The 22297-nt window shown below is 43.3% G+C and overlaps 1 protein-coding gene across 1 annotated transcript in view; it reads right to left on the reverse strand.

Moving 5' to 3' along the window:
• Window positions 1–22297, reverse strand: part of LOC149275464 (hsc70-interacting protein-like) — a 124478-nt gene that overhangs the window by 100352 nt on the left and 1829 nt on the right. The window contains exons 3-5 of the mRNA XM_089504703.1: window positions 20155–20657; window positions 18831–18897; window positions 15130–15200 (exon numbers count right to left, since the gene is read on the reverse strand). Of these exons, the coding sequence (XP_089360829.1) occupies window positions 15130–15200; window positions 18831–18897; window positions 20155–20657 (641 nt within the window). The remainder of the gene's footprint in view (window positions 1–15129; window positions 15201–18830; window positions 18898–20154; window positions 20658–22297) is intronic.

Consider the following 22297-nt stretch of genomic DNA (forward strand, 5'->3'; position numbering starts at 1 on the left):
CCTTGACATCGAGGCATTACTGCAACTCCGTTTAAAGCCATGATGGTCCTGGCACATCAATTGTCACTAACTAGATGTTAGTGCATGATGTGCCCAGACTGGCAATTGTCAATAAGGGGTTTTCAATTAAATCCACAAATCTGGGAGGTCCAGCTCCCTGAAATCCCGGATGTTCTCAATCCGCCACTCCACTGTACTGCCGAAGTCTGGATCCTCTTGGAGACTGTCCCATAATAATCCCGAGCCACCAAAGTGATAGCCCTCTGGAGAACATTCTTTCACAGTTCCCCAATATGCTTGCTCTGCATGCCACTGTAGAGCCCAATACCGATTTTCCAGCTCTATCTCCTGTTGGACCAGCTTGTTCAATTCAGATACCCATTGCTCTTGGGGTTGCTGTCCCAGCTGGTATCTAATCCTTTGTACGGAGCTTGGAAGATAGCCTCCTGGAGGGACACCTGCCATAGTAACCTTTCAATCTGTTGCCTCACTTCCTGATGTTGTTCCATAGGCAGAGCAGTGGGGTAGCAAGATAGGATGACCTGCAGCAGCCCCTGGAATTCTGATGGCACAACCATGTCCCCGTTAAGGAGACCAAGGTCTGCCGTCATGTCGGTCAATCCCGGTAGGAAGGAAGCATCCCACTGCTCCCACCAATGTGGAGATATGGATAATTTTGTATCTTGTCAGCTAAGAACACGATACTGAGGCTACAGTTCATACAGACTCACCAAAATTCTGATGAGTCTCGATTCCAGCTGTGACGTTCAGATGGCAGGGTCACAATTTGAGGTAACATGAAAGTGTAGATCCATCCTGCCTTGTATCAACAGTTCAGGCTCTTGGTGGTGGTGTAATGGTGTAGGGGACATTTTCTTAGCACACTTTGGGCCCCTTAGTACCAATTGAGCATTGTTTAAACGCCACCACCGTGCACCCATCTTCTGATGGATACTTCCAAAAAGAAAATGCACCACATCATCTCAAACTGGTTTCTTAAACATGACAATGAGTTCACTATACTCCAATGGCCTTCACACTCACCAGATCTCAATCCAATACAAAACTTTTGGGATGTGGTGTAACAGGAGTTTCCCATCATGGATGCGCATCAGACAAATCTGCAGCAACTGCGTGATGCCATCATGTCCATACGGATCACAATTTCTGAGGAGATGCCACGAACAATGAAGGCAGTTCTGAAGGCAATAGTGGGTCCAACCCAGCATTAGAAAGGTATACCTAATAAAGTGGCCAGTGAGCGTAGTTACACTGCATATATCTCACACTCATTCCCCTCTATAATACACTACAATATGGTATGCTTTTACTGGGAAAAGGTTAATGGAAAATACTAGACAACTGGTTAAAAACTGATAAATATTTACATTAAGGGGAAAAATAAGCACTATAATCATCTTAAACAGAAATTAACAGTCCTAGTGGAAAATCCCTTTAAAATAAACAGGCTATAGTTGAAAAATATAACTCATAAAGTAAAGAAATGAGGTGTTAAAATGCCTGGAAAGGTATTACCATATTTACTCGATTATAAGACACGGTTTTTTCAGAGCAAATGTTCTTATAATCGGGGTTGTCTTATAATCAGACCTCAAATAGGTCCGACTATGAGACTAAGTTCCAGATCCCCGCAGCGCTGCAGGGGACCTGGATCCTCCTGTCTTATGCAACCCCCCCCCCCCCAAACTTACCGGTGTTTCTGACTCCCCAGTGCGTAGCCGGGGCAGCGTGTAGATGTCTACGCGATCCGCGTAGACAACTTTCGCTGCAGCCGGAAGGAGGTGCGGTTAGCAGCCCTTCCTCGGCTGTCAGAGATCAGAGTTCCGCGCACCGGTGCGGGGAACTCTCCTCACTGACAGCCGGAGCGGTGAACTCACTAACAGCCATAGACGTCTACACGCTGCCCCGACTACACACCGGGGAGTCAGAAGCACCGTTTTTTGGTTTTTTTGGGGGGGGTGTTAAATGAGGGGCATAAGGCATTTCTGTAGGCAGAGTGCTCTATGAAATGCCTTTTAACCCCCTTAATGCCATTCTGCCTCCAGAAATGCCTTTTTACCCTCTATACGCCATTCTGCCTCCTGAAATGCCTTATACCTCCCTATATGCCACTCTGCCCCATAATATGCCTTTTAACCCCTTAAATGCCAGAGTGGCATATAGGGGTATAAAGCATTTCTGGAGGCAGAGTGGCACATAGGGGGTCAAAAGGCATTTCATTGGGCACAGTGGCATATAGAGGGTTAACAGGCATATCATGGGGCACAGTGGTATATAGGGGGTATAAGGCATTTCTGGGGCAGAGTGGCAAGCCTGGGGAGAGATGTGCATAACGGGGGGGCAGGTTGGAAAATAAAAAAGTATTTTTTCTCAATCTTTTTCCCTATAGGGTTGTCTTATATTCAGGCTTTTTCTTTTTTTCCTAAATTAATATTCAGATTTCGGGAGGTTGTCTTATAATCGAGCAAATACGGTATAAGCCATCCTTACTAGGCCTTTACTTAGTGTCACCCATGAATTGCACCCAATAGAAACAAGCTCTAGGAAAACGCTCTACTTGGTCATCTGGCTTTGCAACAAGTTACTCCAGGGGCCAGGTGTTCTATACGTTAAAGAGTCATTCCATGTATGTTAGATGGGATGTTTTAACCCAATGGCAGGGGACCAAGGCTATCGCCTCATTCAACAGATATTTAACTAAAAATACACAAAACAGATGAAAGTAAGCGCTAAAGGGAAACCAAAAAGAGAGATTCATACCCTAAACACACCCCTCCCCTAAACACACCCAAAATTAATAGATAATTAGAAAAAGAGTAAGAGTAGGTGAGCTCTATAAGAGAGGGGTTATGCTTACAAAACAGCAGCACATCATCAGCATATAGAAACCAAAATCCAATCTGGCTCGAAGGGAAGCAGCAGTCCGATGGGCAGTTCTCAATATACTCCGGCAGCGTTTCCTTCCCTCCTCGTGGACGAGGCAACTGAGTAGTTCACGGGTACTCGTCTATGACGTTACCACTTAACGGGATCAACAAAGGTCCAAACAGCACAACACGTTTCGCCTACAATACCGACTTCATCAGGTGCATCATGATCGATGTAAATGTCCGTCTTTTATATTGTATCCAATTCATCAGAGGGTGCAAAATATCATTAACCATTTGATGTATGGATATAAACCATTTACCATTAGTATATAAGAAATAAACATCATTGACCACTTGATGTAAGAATATTAACCCTTTGAACATTAGCATGGATGAAGAATGTGTATGCATATATAAATAAATACATGAATTCATTAAATTAATCTATATTAGAATATCAAAAATCTATTAAATATATAATTAGAAATCTTATTTTTATAAAAAATAGAATAGTTTATTAGTATCATTAATTAAAAAACATATATATGCAGACCACTAAAATCCATCCATTTACATAAAAGAAAATATACAATATAATAAATAAACATCAAATTATACATATACAAAATAGATCTCTCTATGGGATTTTATTTAAAGGTTTTTTTAACATTTTAAAATATTTGACTATAAATAATAACAATAAAGTGCTATTGTGAGATTTATTATTTATACGAAAATCCACCTATAAGAGAAAAAAAGTTATATGATTTGCCTAAAATATCTACATGTATAAAAATACAGAAATATTTATAAAAAATTATACAAAATGTATTAAAAAATTAAATCAAAATTCTATATTAAGACCTTTTGGAGCTAAGGTCTCTAAATAAGGTCTCCAGTATTTCTTAACTCTCTCAATCCCTATAAAGTCCAAACCTGTAGGGCAGGGGTGTCCAAGTTTTTTCTGCAGTGGGCCACTTCATCAGAATTGTATAAGTGCGAGGGCCGCACTCATTTTTCACTGAGAGAAAATATGGCCTTTAATAAATATGCAGATTAAAATAAATTAAATGACACAAAACCTTTACTTTTCCTCTCACTGATTTCTGGGCCTACAAATTCAGGATTCTGGAAAAGTAAAAATAAAATAGTTCTATTTATTTTAGGGATGCACTAAAATGAAAATTCTGGACCAAAACCGAAAACTCAGGGTTCACTTAGCCAAAACTGAAACTGACTTTTTGATAAAAGTAAGTTACACACCAAAATTGTACAAAAAATTATATATTATGATTGTTAACAGCAATCTCAGGCATACCCAGATTCCAGTATGTACTGGTTGGCTGGGCATTGTATTTTTTGTCCAATTTTTGTGTGTAACCACACTTTTATTAAAAGTAACACACCACAATTGGACAAAAAAAATCAACAATATGACTTGGCATGATAGGAGTGTGATTGCTAACAGCAAACACACTCTTTTTATACCCAGGCAACCAGTGAATGCTGGAACCTAGGCATGATGGGACTGTGATTGCTGTTAGCTGTTAGCAATCACACTCCTATCATCCCAAGTCAGCCAATACATGCTGGTACAGGGTGGCTGTAAGTGCAGACCCCATACTGCTGGCAGCATCAATACACAAGGGGGCAGCTAGCCAGGTTTCAGCATGTACTGGCTGACTTGGCATGATAGGAGTGTGATTGCTAATAGCAATCACAGTCCCATCATGCCTAGGTTCCAGCACTTACACATCCATGCTATCACACACACAAATTCATTCACAGATTAATTCCCTCAATCAGACACTCATTCACACAACCTCCCCCACCCCCTTACCTGCGCTACAGCTCTCGATGCCACTCACAGACTTCAGCAGGGGGCGTGGCCTCCCTCGTTCTCCCCACAGAGGAAGGACGGAAGGAGAGAATAGACCCTCCCACAAGTAAGCAGCAGGGCTCTTGTTATCCTGGCTGCCGATCTCACGTGGGCCGCACCTCGAGATGTTGGACGCCCCTGCTGTAGGGTCTTTATTATGTACTTTGGTGAAATGGGTTGATATGCTATGTAGCATATAGCCTCTTCTAATGTTTCCAATATGTTTATTTATTCTAGTTAAAATCTTTCTAGTAGTGTGCCCAACATATTGGATTCCACAGGGGCAAAATAATAAGTATATCACATTAATTGATTGACAGGTTATTACTTCTTTTATATCATATCTTTTATTTGTGACATTTGTATTTAACCCCTTCGTGACATAGGCTGATTTTACTTTTTGTACCCTTCGTGACAATGGCCTTTTTAACATTTCTGCGCTGCTTGTGTTTAGCTGTAATTTTCTTCTTTCCCGTTTACTGAACCCACACACATTAGATATTGTTTTTTTCAGGACAAGAAGGGCTTTCTTTAGATGACATTGTTTTGATTGTATCATATTATTTACTACTAAAAAAAGTATAAAATATGGTGAAAAATGTAGAAAAAAATGACTGTTTCTAACTTTTAGTTGAAAAATCTTTTACTCATCTATAAAAGGTAATGAAAAAACCTGCTAAATGGATTCTACTATTTGTCCTGAGTTTAGAAATACCCAATGTTTTTATGTTTTTTTGCTTTTTTCTACCCATTATGGGGCAATAAGTACAGGTAGCGTTTTGCTATTTCAAAGCCATTTTTTCCAAATCTGGTAATTCTTCCCCCCATGTGCCATTTCGGGTATCTTTGAACCCGGCCAATGCAATTTACCCCATCAAATCATATATTTTTGAAAACTAGACAGCCCAGGGTATTCCAAATGCTAGTATTTTAACTATTTCCATGCACCATATCTACCACCAGTTTTTGTCAAACTTTGTGGTAGTCATTTTTTTGCATTTGTTTTGTCACACACATTTTACTTCAGGTATGAATTAAAAGGTTCTCGTATATGTCACTATCACAAAACACCCCAATATGTGTTCAGCAACATCTCCTGAGTACAGCGATACCTCACATGAATGATTTTGCCTGGCCGTTTGGGGGCAAAAGGGCCACATTTGGGGCATGCGCATTTTTCAATGTTGAACTTTGGCATTTGGGGATCCACTGCCCATGCCCTATTTGGTACATCTTTGAGCCGGGCCATTTCAGTGTGCCCAACAAAACCATATATTTTTCAAAACTAGACACCACAGGGTATTTTAAATGCTGGTATTTTAACTCTTTGCATGCACACATTTTACCACCAGCATGTTTTCAAAGTTTGCAGTAGTATTTTTGTGTGTGTATTTTTCCCACACACACCTACTTTATGTATGAATTTACAGCTCCTGGTATATGCCGCTGTCACACGACACCCCATAATGTGTTCAGCAACATCTCCTGAGTGCAGTGATATCCCACATGCATGGGTTTGTCATTTTTGTGGGAACTAAAAGGCCACATTTGGTACGTGTGCATTTTTCTAATTGGAAATTAGGTGTGTGGCCATCCTTCCCCCGGTGTTAATTGGGACGTTGTTGAACCCGGCCAATTCAATTTACCCCATCAAATCATACCTTTTTTAAAAGTAGACACCCCACGGGCATTTAATATGCCAGTATTTTAACTCTTTCCATGCGAGAATTGTTTTAAGCTAATATGCTAATTTTAGGACTTGCTCACAAAAATATATTTTTTATATATATAGAATTTTTTTTTGTCTTTTTAAAAAAAAAAATTTAACATTTTTTTTCAACTTGGAGGTTCCCCTGATAGTGACATCAGTGGGAAATGATTTTTACATTTTACTAGTTTTTTACTATTTTTTTTCTAATTATTATTAATTTTATTTTTTAATTTATTTTTACTAATCACACTGTGATTAGAAACCTGGGTTCCATTGACTTGCATGGTGAATGCAGTACCTGTATTCAACCTGCAAGTGGAGCCAAAGTTCTCTAGATGGTCTGGACCATCTAGCGAACTTTTAAAATTTGTTGGTTCCTGTTACAGGGCAGCGGCCATCTTGCTTGATGGCGAAGATCATCGGCAGCTGCGGCTGTGACCGCTCTCCGGAGCGGTCACAGCCCATCGAAAGGTAAGTGTTTGGTGTCGCTGGATGCCTCCTGATCGAGGCATTCCAGCGACACCATTTAAGTTTAGGAGGCGATCGTCGATCGCCTCCTAAACGCTTTTAAAACAGGCGTCCGCCGCCATACAAAGTATGGCGGATGTTGACGCCCCGTGGAGGGGCCAGAGATGGCCCCTTCGTTCCGATCGCGGCGTTGCTGAATGCCTCGAGGTCGAGGCATTTAGCAACGTTTTTTGGGTGCAGAAAGCGAAAACAGATCGCTTTCTGCACCCGTTTAAAGACGTGCCGGTCCTGGCACGTCAATTGTCGTAAAGCACATGCTTTTCCGTGTCGTGCCAGGACCGGCAATTGTCGTTAAGGGGTTAAAGAAGGCGACTTTCTTATTATTAGGTTTGTTTTGCAGGCTTGGCTGTTAGCAATCACACTCCTATCATCCAAAGTCAGCCAATACATGCTGGTACAGGGTGGCTGTAAGTGCAGACCCCATACTGCTGGCAGCATCAATACACAAGGGGGCAGCTAGCCAGGTTTCAGCATGTACTGGCTGACTTGGCATGATAGGAGTGTGATTGCTAATAGCAATCACAGTCCCATCATGCCTAGGTTCCAGCACTTACACATCCATGCTATCACACACACAAATTCATTCACAGATTAATTCCCTCAATCAGACAATATATAAATCCTTTCAAATTATTAAGGAAATGAGGAGCCTGTTTTTTATCTTCCCTAATTTTAACTAGTTTCTTTCTTAAATTCAGTGCTCCTCTAAAAACAATATTATGGGAGGAAGGAAGAATTTTACTAAGGTCTTTATCTTTCAACAGTATGGACCAGTGAGTTTTTATTATTTTTCGTAATTGCTTGTGGCTAGCATTAAAATCAAAGATTAACGGAATTTTTTCACTTATGCCTCTATTATCCTTAATTGCTGGTGTTAGTAAAGATTGTCTATCAATTGCTTTTACCTTGTTAATAGTATTATCTAAAGATGTAGGGTCATAACCTTTTTCTACAAAATCTTTCTTCAATTTGTTCATTTGTACATCCAAGATTTCTGTACAATTTCTTTTAATCCTACAGAATTGGCTCTTAGGGATAGTTTGTATCCATGGAGGAAAGTGGCAACTGGATGTTTCAATGAAACTGTTTGTATCTGCTTTTTTGAAGAAGGTACATGTCTCAATTTTATTATCACAAATATAGATTTTTAAGTCTAAAAAGTCAATTGCACTTTTGCTGATTTCTGAAGTGAAATCAACTCCCCATGTGTTAGTATTAATGTGTTTCAAAAATGTAGATAGTTGGTTTTCAGTGCCATTCCAAATAAATAGACATCATCTATATACCGTTTATATAATACAAGATTCTGTATTGGATACAATATAAAAGACTGACATTTACATCGATCATGATGCACCCGATGAAGCCACTATTGTAGGCGAAACGCGTTGTGCTGTTTGGACCTTTGTTGATCCCGTTAAGTGGTAACGTCATAGACGAGTACCCGTGAACAACTCAGTTGCCTCGTCCACGAGGAGGGAAGAAAACGCTGCCAGAGTATATTGAGAACTACCCATCGGACTGCTGCTTTCCTTTGAGCCAGATTGGATTTTGGTCTCTACATGCCGACGATGTGCTGTTTTGTAAGCATAACCCCTCTCTTTTGACTCTGTTGTTGAAATTTACAGCTGGCCATACGCTGTTTAATCGCAATTTGGGAATCGCTTTACTGATTGTCCCTACTTGTTGTACATTAAACTTTATTACCCTTTCAAGCGCTTTTCGACGAGCTGAATCCTTTATTCTTTTCTTTCATGTAAATCATATACACTTGTAAGAAGAATCGTGGAAACGTTTTAATACATAAGTATACTTTTATTTTTACGGTGGTGTTTATTTGATATCACTTTTTTACATAGAGCTCACCTACTCTTACTCTAACTTTTTCTAATTAGATATTTAACTAAAGATGATTTGTATTGTAAGGTTGGTATGGCAGTGTGGTGAAGGAGCAAAGGAGCAGGAAGAAATGGAGAAGGCTGCCGCTATAGCTTTAAATTTCCAGTTAAATCATACCATATTGTAAGATATTACAGAGGGGTACTTTGTGTGAGGTATATGCAGGGCAAATACAGTGTATTGTTCTATTGGGAGATTTTAGTACTCTATGCAGAAATGTTTAAAAGTGTCATCTGCTGACAATAGGCTGATAATTTTTTTTTACCTTTAATTTTTTTTTTAAATAAAATATAATTTTGTAGAGAGATTAATGAGTGAGAACTCTGCCTAATCCAGTCATAATTGTTTGTATCATTATATGTTAAGTATTGCTGTTGCAGTTATTATACATTTAATGCTTATCTGAAACAAAAAGTGTCTGATAGCTTGACCACAAATATGAAACGGTTTGATAGCTTGTCTTCAATCCACCATTCCTCCCTGGAACCACACGGGTAGATGGCAAGCTCAGGGACAGGGTTCTCTTCTACTGATGTGTCCGTAATGTGTTATGTATTTTAACTGTAATTTGTTGGTGTTTAATAAATCAAAGTAATAATAATAATAATAAATAATAATAATGCCTATGTTTACAAGGCATCTTGCATGAAGAAGAACAAAGGTAGCTTTTTCGGCCACATGCTGCCATAAATGGTATCTGGAGAACTTGCCATACTCTACCATAAAATTAGTGCAATGTAGGCAAGCAGGGCATCTGTAAAGGATGCCAGATGCCCTGTTCTGGATGCCATACAGTGGACCAGCATTTGGGGCCACACAGGGAACACAATACCTAGTACCTTCAGAAATATGGTTAAAAGAAATATGGTAAAATCACACACATACATATAAATGTATATATAAATAAAATTTATTTTATGTGTATATGGGGTGGGATATGGGATGTGTATATGTGAATCAGTGTGTATGTGAAACAGGAAGTTCTACTTACCGAGAGCTTCTTTTCCCTGCCAATCCCTGGTGACATTAAGGATAGACTCCTCCTCCGTACCTGAGATAGGGCAGGCCTCAAAACTTTAAAAGCCCCTCCCCTCCTACCAACCCCAGTGAATACCAAAGACCACACAGGAAAAGCAATCTGATGCAACAAAATTTATTGAAAGGAAGGGAGGGAACAAAAACGTGTCACCAGGGATTGGCAGGGAAAAGAAGCTCTCGGTAAGTAGAACTTCCTGTTTCCCTGCCATCCCAGGTGACACAAAGGATAGATGTACCAAAGCAGAAGGGTAGGTAAACTTAAGGAGACAAAACAGCCTCAAGGACCTTCCGACCAAAAACAGAGTCCTCCTGAGCCATCTGGTCGAGGCGGTAATGCTGTACAAAAGCGTGGAGGGTTCGCCAAATAGCCGCCTTGCAGATGTGGTCAGGCGAAATACAACATCTTTCAGCCCAGAAAGTGGAGCTTTCCAAATAGATGGCGAGGCATCTCTTCAGATCAAGAGTGTGAAGAGCTACTTCTTCAGCTGAGCCAGGAGCAGAAAAAAGGTAGGAAGCACGATCTCCTGGTTCTTGTGGAAAGCCGACTGAACCTTGGGTGCAAACTCCGGCAGTAGAGAGAGAGCCACCTTATCCGGGAAAAAACAGAGAAACGGTTCCTTCATAGACAAAGCCTGAAGTTCACAAATCCGACGAGCAGAAGTAATGGCTACTAAAAAGGCCGTCTTCAGTGATAATAAATACAGAGAAACCGACTGAAGAGGCTCAAAAGGAGGTAATGTGAGTCTATGAAGGACGAGGTTCAGGTTCCACGGTGACAGAATGAGGATGCATCCGGACGATGGCCTTGGCAAAACGTCTGACCGCAGGCGGAGATATAAGCTCGAACCCCAGGAGAGCACTGATGGCAGAAATATCCACCCTGATAGTGGAAGTCCACTGTCGAATCCCTCTTGGAAGAAGTCCAGAATGGAGGTCGAGGAACAGGAAGATGGCAAAATTCTCCTGGAAAACCAACCGTGAAATCTCTTCCAGATCTTAATGTATCGCAGAGACGTAACCTTCTTTCTACTCTGCAGAAGAGTCTCAGCCACAGGAAAAGAAAAACCTTGCGCTCTCGGCAGTTTGCGTTCAATCTCTAGGCCGTCAGGTGGAACACGGCAGGGTTTGCATGCAGGAATGAACCCTGACGCAGAAGGTCTCTCCAAGCCAGGAGCTTCAGAGGGGGAGAGATACCTAGAGTGATCAAGTCCAAATACCAGACGCGCTTCGGCCATTCTGGTGCTATCAGGATCACAGAGGCACGGTCCATCTTGATTTTCTGTAGGACCCTGGAGATCAGAGCAAACGTAGGCGAGACGGAAATTCCACTCCTGGGCGAAGGCATCTAACGCCAAGGGATGATCCTGAGGCTTGAGGGAAAAGAAGACAGGAATCTGAGTATTGTCTCTGGATGCCATCAGGTCGATCTCAGGCAAGCCCCACTGTTGGACGATGAGGTCGAAGGCTGCCGGATTCAGAGCCCACTCGCCGCTCAGCACAGGAGTTCTGCTCAGGAAATCCGCTTGAGAGTTCAAAGTCCCTCTGAGGGGGACAGCGGACAGAGTCATGAGACGGGACTCTGTCCAAAAGGAAATCCTGAGCGATATACAGAGAAGTCAAGGACTTATTTTGCCCCCCTGGCTGTTGACATAGGCTACCACTGCCTGGTTGTCGGAGCGAAGCAAAATGTCCTTGCCGGCGAGCAGATGTTCCCAGTGATGCAGAGCTCTTTCTACTGCAAGCAACTCCAGACAGTTTGAAGGAAGAAGTTTCGTAGCTGGAGACCAGAGACCCTGCACGAACAGGTCCCGATATGTAGTTCCCCATCCCCTGATGCTGGCGTCGGTGGTGAGAAGTACCTTGGAGGCAAGAGACCATCTTCTCCCCGCAGCAAGGATGTTCTGTTGGAGCCACCAGGAGAGGGATGCTGTGACATGCGGTGGAAGACAGACAAGCCTGTCCAGAGCCAATGGGTTGTCCCCTAGATGGTTGAGGACAAATCTTTGAACTCTCATGTGGGCCAGAGCCCAGGGCACCGCATACCTTGCGGAGACCATCTTGCCCAGCTCCTCAGGGAGCTTCGGTGCGTGGAGCAAACCCGGCATTCTAGGAACCGAATCCCCTCGATCCTGGCAGGTGGAAGGAAAGCTTTCCCGGAGCAGGAATCCAGACGAAGACCCAGAAACACAAGTTGTTGAGAGGGAATGGCGCAGGATTTGTCCCAGTTCAGAATCCAGCGGAGAGATTGTAACAGATTTAGGTCTGTCAACTGTTGAATGGTAGATAACAGGACCAACCGCCTTGCCTGGTCTGGAGGAAGGTGGGAAAAACTGTCTGAAGGTTTGGTCCGAAATTGAAGACGATAGCCGTGCGATACGATGCCTCTCACCCAAGGATCTCGGGTGAGTGAGAACCAACTGTCCCTGAAAAATCGGAGCCTTCTTCCCACCGGAATGGAGGAGGCGTCATGCAGAGTTCTTGGGGTCTTGAAACGCTTTGGGGAAGGCGAGTCTGTCAAATCCCCCCCTTCCTCGAGGTAATCTGCCTCGGAAGCTCTGTTCTCTGGACGAGGGGTTGACTCTAGAACTATGGCCTCTAGATTTTCCCGGGAATAATGGCCGAAAGGACTGTCGTCTTTTCGAAGGAGGCTTTCGGTGAGGCATCCAATGCTTGTCCCCTGAGGTTTTCTCCTAAAGGGACTCCAGCTCTTCCCCGAATAAAGTCTTACCCTTAAAAGGGATATTAAGAACTCCCTTCTAGCTGCAACTGAAAGTGCCGAAGCACTGGCTGTCATCCTGATGTTTTCAATGGAGGCATCACAGAGAAAATCCACGGCAAATTTCAAGGCAGCAACATTCTTGAGGATAGTCTCCCTGGAGGTCTTGGCAGCAATATCCTCTTCGATCTGGGAAAGCCAAAGCTTGACTGCTCTGGAAACTGAGGCAGAAGCAGGAAAAAACACTGAGGTTAGTAGGAGGGGAGGGGCTTTTAAAGTTTTGAGTCCTGCCCTATCTCAGGTACGGAGGAGGAGTCTATCCTTAGTGTCACCTGGGATGGCACGGAAATATATAGAAAATCTAACATATAAAATAAATTTTTTGTATGTGACAGTGTGCATAAGTCAATCAGTGTATATAATATACCCCTGTGTGTTTACAATATTAGACAGGAGTTTGGACCGGGCTCATTTTTTCTTTTTGTACCCTGTGGGACCGAGGCTGTTTTAACACATTTGCGATGCTTGTGTTCAGCTGTAATTTTCTCCTCACCTATTTAGTGTACCCACACATGTTATATATTGTTTTTTTCAGGACAAGATGGGCTTTTGGATCATATCATCTTACTTACTATAAAAAAAAATAAAATGTGAAAATTTGAAAAAAATACGTTTTATGACTTTTCTTTGAAAAATCTCTTACTCACCTACAAAAGGAAGTAAAAAAACTAGCTAAATAGATTCTACTATTTGTCCTGAGTTTAGAAACACCCAATGTTTTTATGTTTTCTGGAAGTTAAAGTACAAGTAGCATTTTATGATTTTCAAACCTTTTTTTCCAAATCTGGTCATTCTGTCTCCATCTCCTCTTTGGAACATCTTTGAAGCCGGTTAACTCAATTAATCCCCATCAAACCAGATATTTTTGAAAAACAGACACCCCAGGGTATTTCAAATGCTGGTATTTTAACCACACTTTGTCAAACTTTGTAATAGTAATTTTTGTTTATTTATTTTTTTCACACGAATTGTAATTTAGTTATAAATATAAAGGTCCTGGTATATGCCACTGTCAAACAACCCCCCAATATGTGTTCAGCAACATCTCCTGAGTATGGTGATACCCCACATTCATAGGTTTGTCAGATTGTTCGGCTGGTAAAAGGCTACTTTTGGGACATGCGTAATTCAGGTGGTCATTTGGTCATTCTGCCTCTATCTCCTCTATGGAACATCTTTGAAGCTGGCTTCTTTAAATTACGCCATCAAACCATATATTTTTGAAAACTAGACACCCCAAGGTATTGCAAATTGCTGATATTTTAACCCTTTTATGCATGAGATTCTACCACCAGCCTTTGCCAAAGTTTAATTTTGTATTTTTTTCCACACAAATTGTACTTCAGGAATTAATTCATAGCTCCTGGTATGCGTCACTATCAAACACCCTAATGTGTGTTCAGCAACATCTCCCGAATGCAGCGATACCCCACATGCATGGGTTTGTCGTGTTGTTTGAGATTTAAAATGCCACATTTGGGAAGTGCACTTTTTTTCTCCATTTTGATCAGTCTGTACCTATGCCCTATCTTTGAGCCCAGCCACTTCAATTTACCCCATCAAGCCATTTTTTTTTTTTTAAATTAGACACCCCTTGGGTATTTGAAGTGCTTTTATTTTAACTCTATGTTGAGATTTTTGAGAAATTTTAGCACTTGCTCAAAATAATATTTTTTTTTTATTATATATATATATTTGTGGTGACATCACTGCATAATTCTTTTTAAATGTTAGCACATTTTTTTTTTTTTTGAATATTTTACTAATCACATTGTGATTAGAAAGCTGAGCTCCATTGACTTGCATGGTTGAATGCAGTACCTGTATTCAACCTGCAAATGGAGCCAGAGTTCTCTAGAGGGTCAGGAGACCATCTAGCGAACTTTTTCAACTTGATTGTTTTTCTTTTACAGGGCGGTCGCCATCTTGCGGTTGGTGAAGTCACTCACAGTGGTGGTTGTGACCGCTCTCCGGAGCAGTTACAGCCTGTCCCGGGGTGAATGTTGATCGCCTCCTAAACACTTTTAAAAGGGTGTCCGCCGCCATACAGTGTATGGAGGATGTTGACGCCCCGGGGAGGGGCCAGACACGGCCCCTAGTGCCGATCGTGGTGTTACTGAATGCCTCGAGGTTGGGGCATTACAGCAACACCATTTGGGCCATTTAAAGTCATGATGGTCCTGGCACGTTAATTGTCGTTAACCCTTCATTTTCGGGTGACGTGCCCGGACCGTCAATTGTCATTAATGGGTTAAATAAACCTACCATTAAAATTATAGACTGATCGTGTCTTTGTGGACAAACGTACAAAATCAGCAGGGGATCAAATATTTCCTTTACTGTAACTAAGAGTAGGTATGTTTTAAGAGACCCTTCTCCTAAGTACTCTGGGGCAAGGCCAAGTTACCTCTGTGGTTTCATCTCCCATTTGCTGAGGTGCATCTTCATCTGGAGGAATAACTCCATCATTGTCAATCTCTGAAATCAAGAAATGAAACAAACACAAATACAATTAAGAAGACTAGACTTTTGTTGCTAAACAAAAAAAAATAAGGTAAAATATGCTTTAATATGAAACTTGTCTAAACCTTAGTTAATTAGGTCTGGTAACATAGTAAAGCTGTATTATGTAACTGTATGACAACGAGCAGGACAGAGAATCCTGACATACATTATGACTGCAATTAGCGTGGTTCAAAGTGTACATCTCTTTTGTGAGAATGATTTGCAAAAAACTGTTCACATTTTGATTGTGTACTTATTGGTCATTATAATTCTAGCAGCAACATGGGAATCTGAACGTATATGCCTTTTAAGAGTTTTAAGTTATGCACTCCACTTTCTGTATAAGCTTTTGCTGTGTATATTTGTAGATTCTGACCAAACCTTAGGCTTGAGCATCCCCACAGGCAGAGGCCATTTGAAAGTGAGCGGCTTTTAACCCCTTCGCGACCTTTGCCGGTTCAGGACCGTCATAACAAGAAGGTCACTAAATGACCTTTGACGGTCCTGAACCGTCAAAAAATTAAATAAGCTTAGAAAGTGATCAAGGATCACTTTCTTCGCTTAAACGGCCTTGCTGCAATGCCTCGATGTCGAGGCATTCAGCAAGGCCGAGATCGGCATCGGGGGCCATCTCTGGCCCCTCCCGGGGCGTCAACAGCCGCCATACATTGTACTTATTGCCCTATAACTTACAAAAAACAGCAAAAAAACATAAAAACATTGGGTATTTCTAAACTCAGGACAAGTAGTAGAATCTATTTAGCTAGTTTTTTTACTTGCTTTTTTAGGTGAGTAAAAGATTTTTCAAATAAAAGTCATAAAATTTTTTTTTTTTTCAATTTTTCACCATGTTTTTTTAAATTTTTTTATAGTAAATAAGATGATACGATCAAAATAATGGTATCTGAAGAAAGCCCATCTTGTCCTGAAAAAAACAATATATAACTTATGTGGGTACACTAAATGGGTGAGGAGAAAATTACAGCTGAACACAAGCACCACAAAAGTGTCAAAACAGCCTCGGTCCCACAGGGTACAAAACGAAAAATGAGCCCGGTCCTTAAGGGGTTAAATGCGTCTTTTTTTTTTTTTGATGCGGAGGAGAAAGAGGGGTTGCCTAGCAACCGCTCGGCGCCCATCATTCTCCTCCACGAGGCCTCTACCCCCGTCGCGGTGCCGGCATTTCATGCTGAGGGCTGGAATATAACGTCATATATCGGCGCTCAGCAGTGAAGCAGCGGGAACCGCAGCAGAGCAGGAAAACAGAAGCCTCCTGCTCTCGTCGCTGGACCTAAAGGTGAAAGAACTCCAAAGGGGGAGGGTAGATAGTGAGTAGGGGGAGGGAGAGGGGTTAGAAAGTGATAAGGGAGTGAGAGGGGTTAGAAAGTGATAAGGGAAGAGGGGGTAGATAGTGAGAAAGGGGGAGAGGGGGTAGATATTGAGGAAGATGGTAGTAGGGAAAGGGGAGGGAGAGGGGTTAGAAAGTGACAAGGGAGGGAGAGGGGGTAGATAGTGAGGAAGAGGGTAGTAAGAATATTGAAATAAGTAAAGAGTGTGAATTAATGTGTGGATGCATTGAGTGAATGAGGGAGTTCATGAGTCAATTTGTGGATGAGTTGTCTGAATGAGGGAGAGCATGAGTTGTCTGAATGAGGGAGAGCATGAGTTGTCTGAATGAGGGAGAGCATGAGTTGTCTGAATGAGGGAGAGCATGAGTTGTCTGAATGAGGGAGAGCATGAGTTAATGTGTGGATTGTCTGAATGAAAGTGTGAATTAGTGAGTGACTGTAAAAGTGTTTGTGCGTATAATAGATGTATAATTGTGGAATGGCAAAGATGGCACTAGCAGGATGTTTGAGCCTTGGGGACCAAGATGGCACAGGCCGGATTGTTTGGGGTCAAAGTTGACTTGTGCTGGGTTATTTGGGGACAAAGATGGCAAATCTGGGTGCTTTTTTCACACTGGTCTTCACACTCTTTCAGTAATCTGGGTGCTGGCCAGGTTCTATGTGGGCAGTGTGGACGCAAGGGCTGGCTTTGGGGTGTGCAACCTGTGATCTATGCCTGTAATTTAGGGTGTTTTAAATATACCTTTAATGCTGTGTTTTTATGTGAATTCCAATTGATCTGTACCTGCAAAGCTGGGTTTTTGTGTTATTCTGTAGATCCATATCTGCTATGCTATGTTTCCATACATTTTTTATGTATACCTGCAAATACAGGGTTTTTACGTCATATTCAGTTGATTAATACCTGCAATGCGGTTTCCATATATTATTATTGTATACCTGCAAATACAGGATTTGTATGTCTGATTCTGTTTATGTGATATATAGGGCTGCAACTAACGATTATTTTCATAATCGATTAGTTGGCCGATTATTTTTTCGATTAATCGGATAAAAAAATAATTTAATAAACAAATGATGTTAAATACAAACAGCAGAATTAAAAAAAAAAAAACTTTGATAAAATGCATTTCTTGTCTTTATTTCCCAACCAGCCCCCCAATTTATGCACATTTGAGCCCAGGCTTGCCACACTGCCTCCCACATATGCCACTCCACGCTGCCTCCCACATGTCACTCCACTCTACCCCCACATATGCCACTGTGCCTGATACACAGTTATATACCACTCCATCCTCCCCAGACATGCCACGCTGCCCTCCCCACATATGCCTTATATACCGTATATATGCCTTATACCCCCAGATATGTCACTCCATCCTCCCCAGATATGCCTTATACCCCCCCAGATACCTCATAGTCCCCTCATAGTCACAGACCTGTTCACAGCACACTGACAGCATACTAGTTCCCCTTAGTCTGCCCCCCTTTACCTCTAACTGTGCCTTAAATCCTCATCATTAAATTAACCCTAAAGACCCCATCAACCACAACTGCCTCAACTTAACCCCAAACACCCCATTAATACAGCTGCCCCTATATTAACCCTAAACACCCCATTAACCATAGCTGCCCCTAAATTAACCCTAAAGACCCCATCAACCACAACAGCCCCTAAATTAACCCTAAACACCCCATTAACCATAGCTGCCCTTAAATTAACCCTAAACACCCCATTAACCATAACTGCCCCTAAATTAACTCCCACCTCCCCTAACTTTGAGCAGCCCAAATATTAATTTTATACTTACAGTTAGATGAGTGTCACAGCCATGTGGTTCTGGCCTTCTGGGAGAAGGAAGGGGCGGGGCCAGTTGTCACAGTGATTACAGGGAGGGACTGGTAAGTAGGAGCTGCTGTGAGTCAGACTAAACGGATTATATAATGAGGGGTATTTTTCAGAGCGTTTGCTCTGAAAAAACCCTCATTTTATAATCGATAAAAATCGATTCAAATAATCGATAATGAAATTCGTTGGCAGCGATTTTCATTATCGATTTTATCGATTAGTTGTTGCAGCCCTAGTGATATATACCTTCAGTGCTGGGATCACAAGTAAAATTAGATAGGACTTATTGGCTATAGTGTGTGTGTGATAGAATCCCCAATATTCATGCCTTAGATAGGTGTTTTTTTAATGGTATTCACTGGGTATGTGCTGAATTGTTGCTTTGTTATATAAAACTTTTCATACCTAATTCACTTTCCTCACTTTCAGAATTTTGAGGTTGAGCGAGTTTTTCTTCTCTCACAGATTCCTCCTAGGAAAAGAAATGATACTTAATTTAAAGGAAAAGCAAAGCCTCACTTTAAATCAAAAGATTAATTCAAAAAAGCAAATTAGTAACTATTCCATGACGAGACTACATTTTAGACAGGCTAAGGCAATACCTTTAAGCACACATTACAAAACTGCAATAGAGGTAAATTAACCCCTTAACGCAGGGGCCCAGTTTGGAGCCTCCTCGGGGAGTAAACGTCCTGTTTAAAACGCCTGCTTTAAATGAGTTTAGGAGGCCATCAACAATCGCCTCCTAAGTTTAAATTGTGTCACTGAAATATCTCAATAGCAGGGTGAACTGCGAATGATCCAGGGATTTTGCCTCTCTCAAGATGGTGCACCCTTTAAAATAAAAAATACATTTCCAGAGGCTCTCTCCAGAATCGCCCAGCATCAAAGATGTCACGGAAAGCTCAGTGCCCTGGGCTCCTGGAAGAGCCAGCCTCCTTGTTACAGGGTCACCGTACCCAAGGCTGGGTACCCCCCTGTTTGAGGGCTGAGGAATCACCAGTCAGTCCCTCATACGGATAGCACTCAGCTATCCACGGATCAGTCAGACCACCATTCGTAGTAAACCAAGAAGAACTCTCTTTATTACAAACACACAGAACTTTATATATATAATCTCAATGCAATGTGCACTGAACCCAACCCCCAATCCCATCAGCCACATCCCATCACAAATCCCATCGGTATACAGGGGATGTATCAAGTGAGGGGGAATAAGGGATACAATGGTTTCCTCTACCTGTGTAACCCCCCTGTAGTGCGGGTGCCGTCTGGGCAGACAGGGCTGTGTTGGTTGATTAAGAGCCCCAGCCAGATTATAGGATTGTCTCTTTGAAGACTGGATCTGAAGCCACATCAGTCTCTGGGCCAGTTGCACAATAATACACAATATAAAATATTACCGGGTCACGGTATACGGAACCGGACACAAAAGTGCTCTGTGACCTGGCTAAACTTCATTTGACACATGAGCCAGCTAGCCTGGCCCTGTCACAGATCTCCCCCTTGACCAACGGTCCGGCAGACCAGGCAGATCCACACGGGTCTGCTGCAGGTTGTCCGAGTGGACAAAGTTCACAGGTGCAGGCCTTAGTTCATGGCGCCCTTTGTCAGAAGCATCCAGAGAAGGTGGGCCAGGGCCCTGGTTGCCCAAAAAGATAGTCAGTAGTCCTCTGTGAATTGGAGGATGGTCTCAGCTCAGCCGGGGGCACATGGCTATCCCCCTCACCGGGGTAACAGTGGCACCTGGGGACTTTTGCTCCCTAGCCTTGGGCTTGGGAACTGGGTCTGGGGCAGCTGCCAGGCCAGGGTTGCATGGAAAGAAAGCTGTGCTCATCGGGCCGGGGCCACTCGGGGAACCTGGGAAACACGTAGTAGGAAGAGGGGCCTCTACCGGGAGCTGGGAAAAGACAACAGGAAACACAACCTCTACCCCCGGGACCAGGGTCTCTGCGGGCAGGTCTGGGGCACTGTCGGAGCTGGGGGCCAGTACCCTTACAGGGTTACTGGGTGCACTCAGCAGCTCTGCTGAGATCTCTGGAACAAAAGGGGTGTACTCAGGGGCAGGGGCCTGGATTTCATCCACGGACTCAGGAAACACTTTGGGGATAGGGACCAGTGTCAATACTGATGCATCGGGAGGGCTACGCAGGCCCTCAATCTCCCTCTCTGGGATAAATGTCGCTACCAGGACACGGGGAAATTCAGGGGTGCACGCAGGGCCAGGCAGCTCTGCGGGAATATCGGGAAGACAAGGGTGATGCATATGAACAGGGATCTGGGCTTCTTCCAGGATACTCAGGGAATCAGGGGGCACTTTGGAGAACACAGGGATAGGAACCAGGGCCTGCGCTAGGCTACTGAGAGGACCCAGGGAACTCGGCAGCCCCTCTGGCGGCCTCGCTAGGTCGGGGAACAGTGCCTCTACCGGGTTACCGGGGACTTCATAGGGAACCTCTGGGGCAGTGACCGAGGCTTCTTCCAGGACACTCAGAAAATCAGGGGGACAGTCTGGGGCACTGGCTTCTACGGGCATAGCTAAGGGTTTGGTGAGGGGGATTGTGCCACTTACTCGGGCGGTGGGGACAGTCATCTCTTCTGCCGGGGTAGAGCAGCCAGGGTTGTTGGTGACGACTTGGGTCGGAGCTTTTGGCTTCCTCCTCTGCTTCTTCTTGCTGGCGAGGACCTCGGTCAGGGCAGGGGCCGCGGAGTAGGTGAAGAGGAACTCGGTACCACTCCCGCAAGTTGTAGTATCATGCTCCCAGTCTCCTTGTAACTCCTGGAGCTCCACTCTCCGCAGCAATTCTTTATAGTCCCTCTCGAGCTGCCATTCCTCTTGGACCAGGCAATCCATAACAGCCTCCAGCTCGGGGGGAATAGCATAAACCAGGACTTCTGCACGGTTGTCCCAGATTGTATCCCTGCGGTACTGGCAGGGGCTTCCGAAGGACGAGTCAAATTGGAAGGCATCATATATCAGTCCTCGGTCGACGGGGCTATACAGCATCAGAGGGTCGCTGTGGTCTTCACCTGCTAACTGCTGGGAGAATCCCTGGTAGCGGCTCTGGAGGTCGAGCTCTGCATATACGACACCCCTCAATTCCTCTTCCCACTCCGGCAACGGGTTCTTCCCAGGAGTGGAACTCTTATATCCCACATTATCCAGTATTGTGCCCAGTACGTTTCAAAATGGGGATGGGAGAAATCATCCCTCCAATCTGCAGGCGCAGACTCTAACCGCCATTGCTGGTGTTCCAGCTCACACACCTCGGCTGTAACCCAGTCTGTCTCATCCTCTGGTTCTCGGAAGGATTGGATATTCTGGTGCAATATTTTGGTGTTCTGTTCCCCTAGTCTGGGAGATACAGACCCACTCTGGCTCAGTTCCCGGTGACACATTTCAATCACCGTCATCACTTGCTCCGATGTAGCCCCTCCTGGGTACAGGGATAAGTGCCATAGAATGTTCTTTTGTAGAGCACTCAGTCCGAGGCTCTCCTCTGGGGCATCCTGGTGCTGGTCCATCTCTCTGCAGTCCGCAATCAGAGTAGCCTTTCCTTTGCTACAAGCCTCCAGGAGCTCTCTTGGTGTCTCTCGTCTGCAATCCCAGTTGGTGGTTTGGATTTCACCCAAGTCGTGGGATTCATCCCACCGCTGCCAACCAATGTTACAGGGTCACCGTACCCAAGGCTGGGTACCCCTGTTTGAGGGCTGAGGAATCACCAGTCAGTCCCTCATACGGATAGCACTCAGCTATTCACGGATCAGTCAGACCACCATTCGTAGTAAACCAAGAAGAACTCTTTATTACAAACACACAGAACTTTATATATAATCTCAATGCAATGTGCACCGAACCCAACCCCCAATCC

The sequence above is a fragment of the Sceloporus occidentalis genome, unplaced genomic scaffold, assembly GCF_023333645.1.
Source record: "Sceloporus occidentalis isolate IW3139 unplaced genomic scaffold, rSceOcc1.0.p SCAF_285, whole genome shotgun sequence".
Lineage (NCBI taxonomy): Eukaryota > Metazoa > Chordata > Lepidosauria > Squamata > Phrynosomatidae > Sceloporus > Sceloporus occidentalis.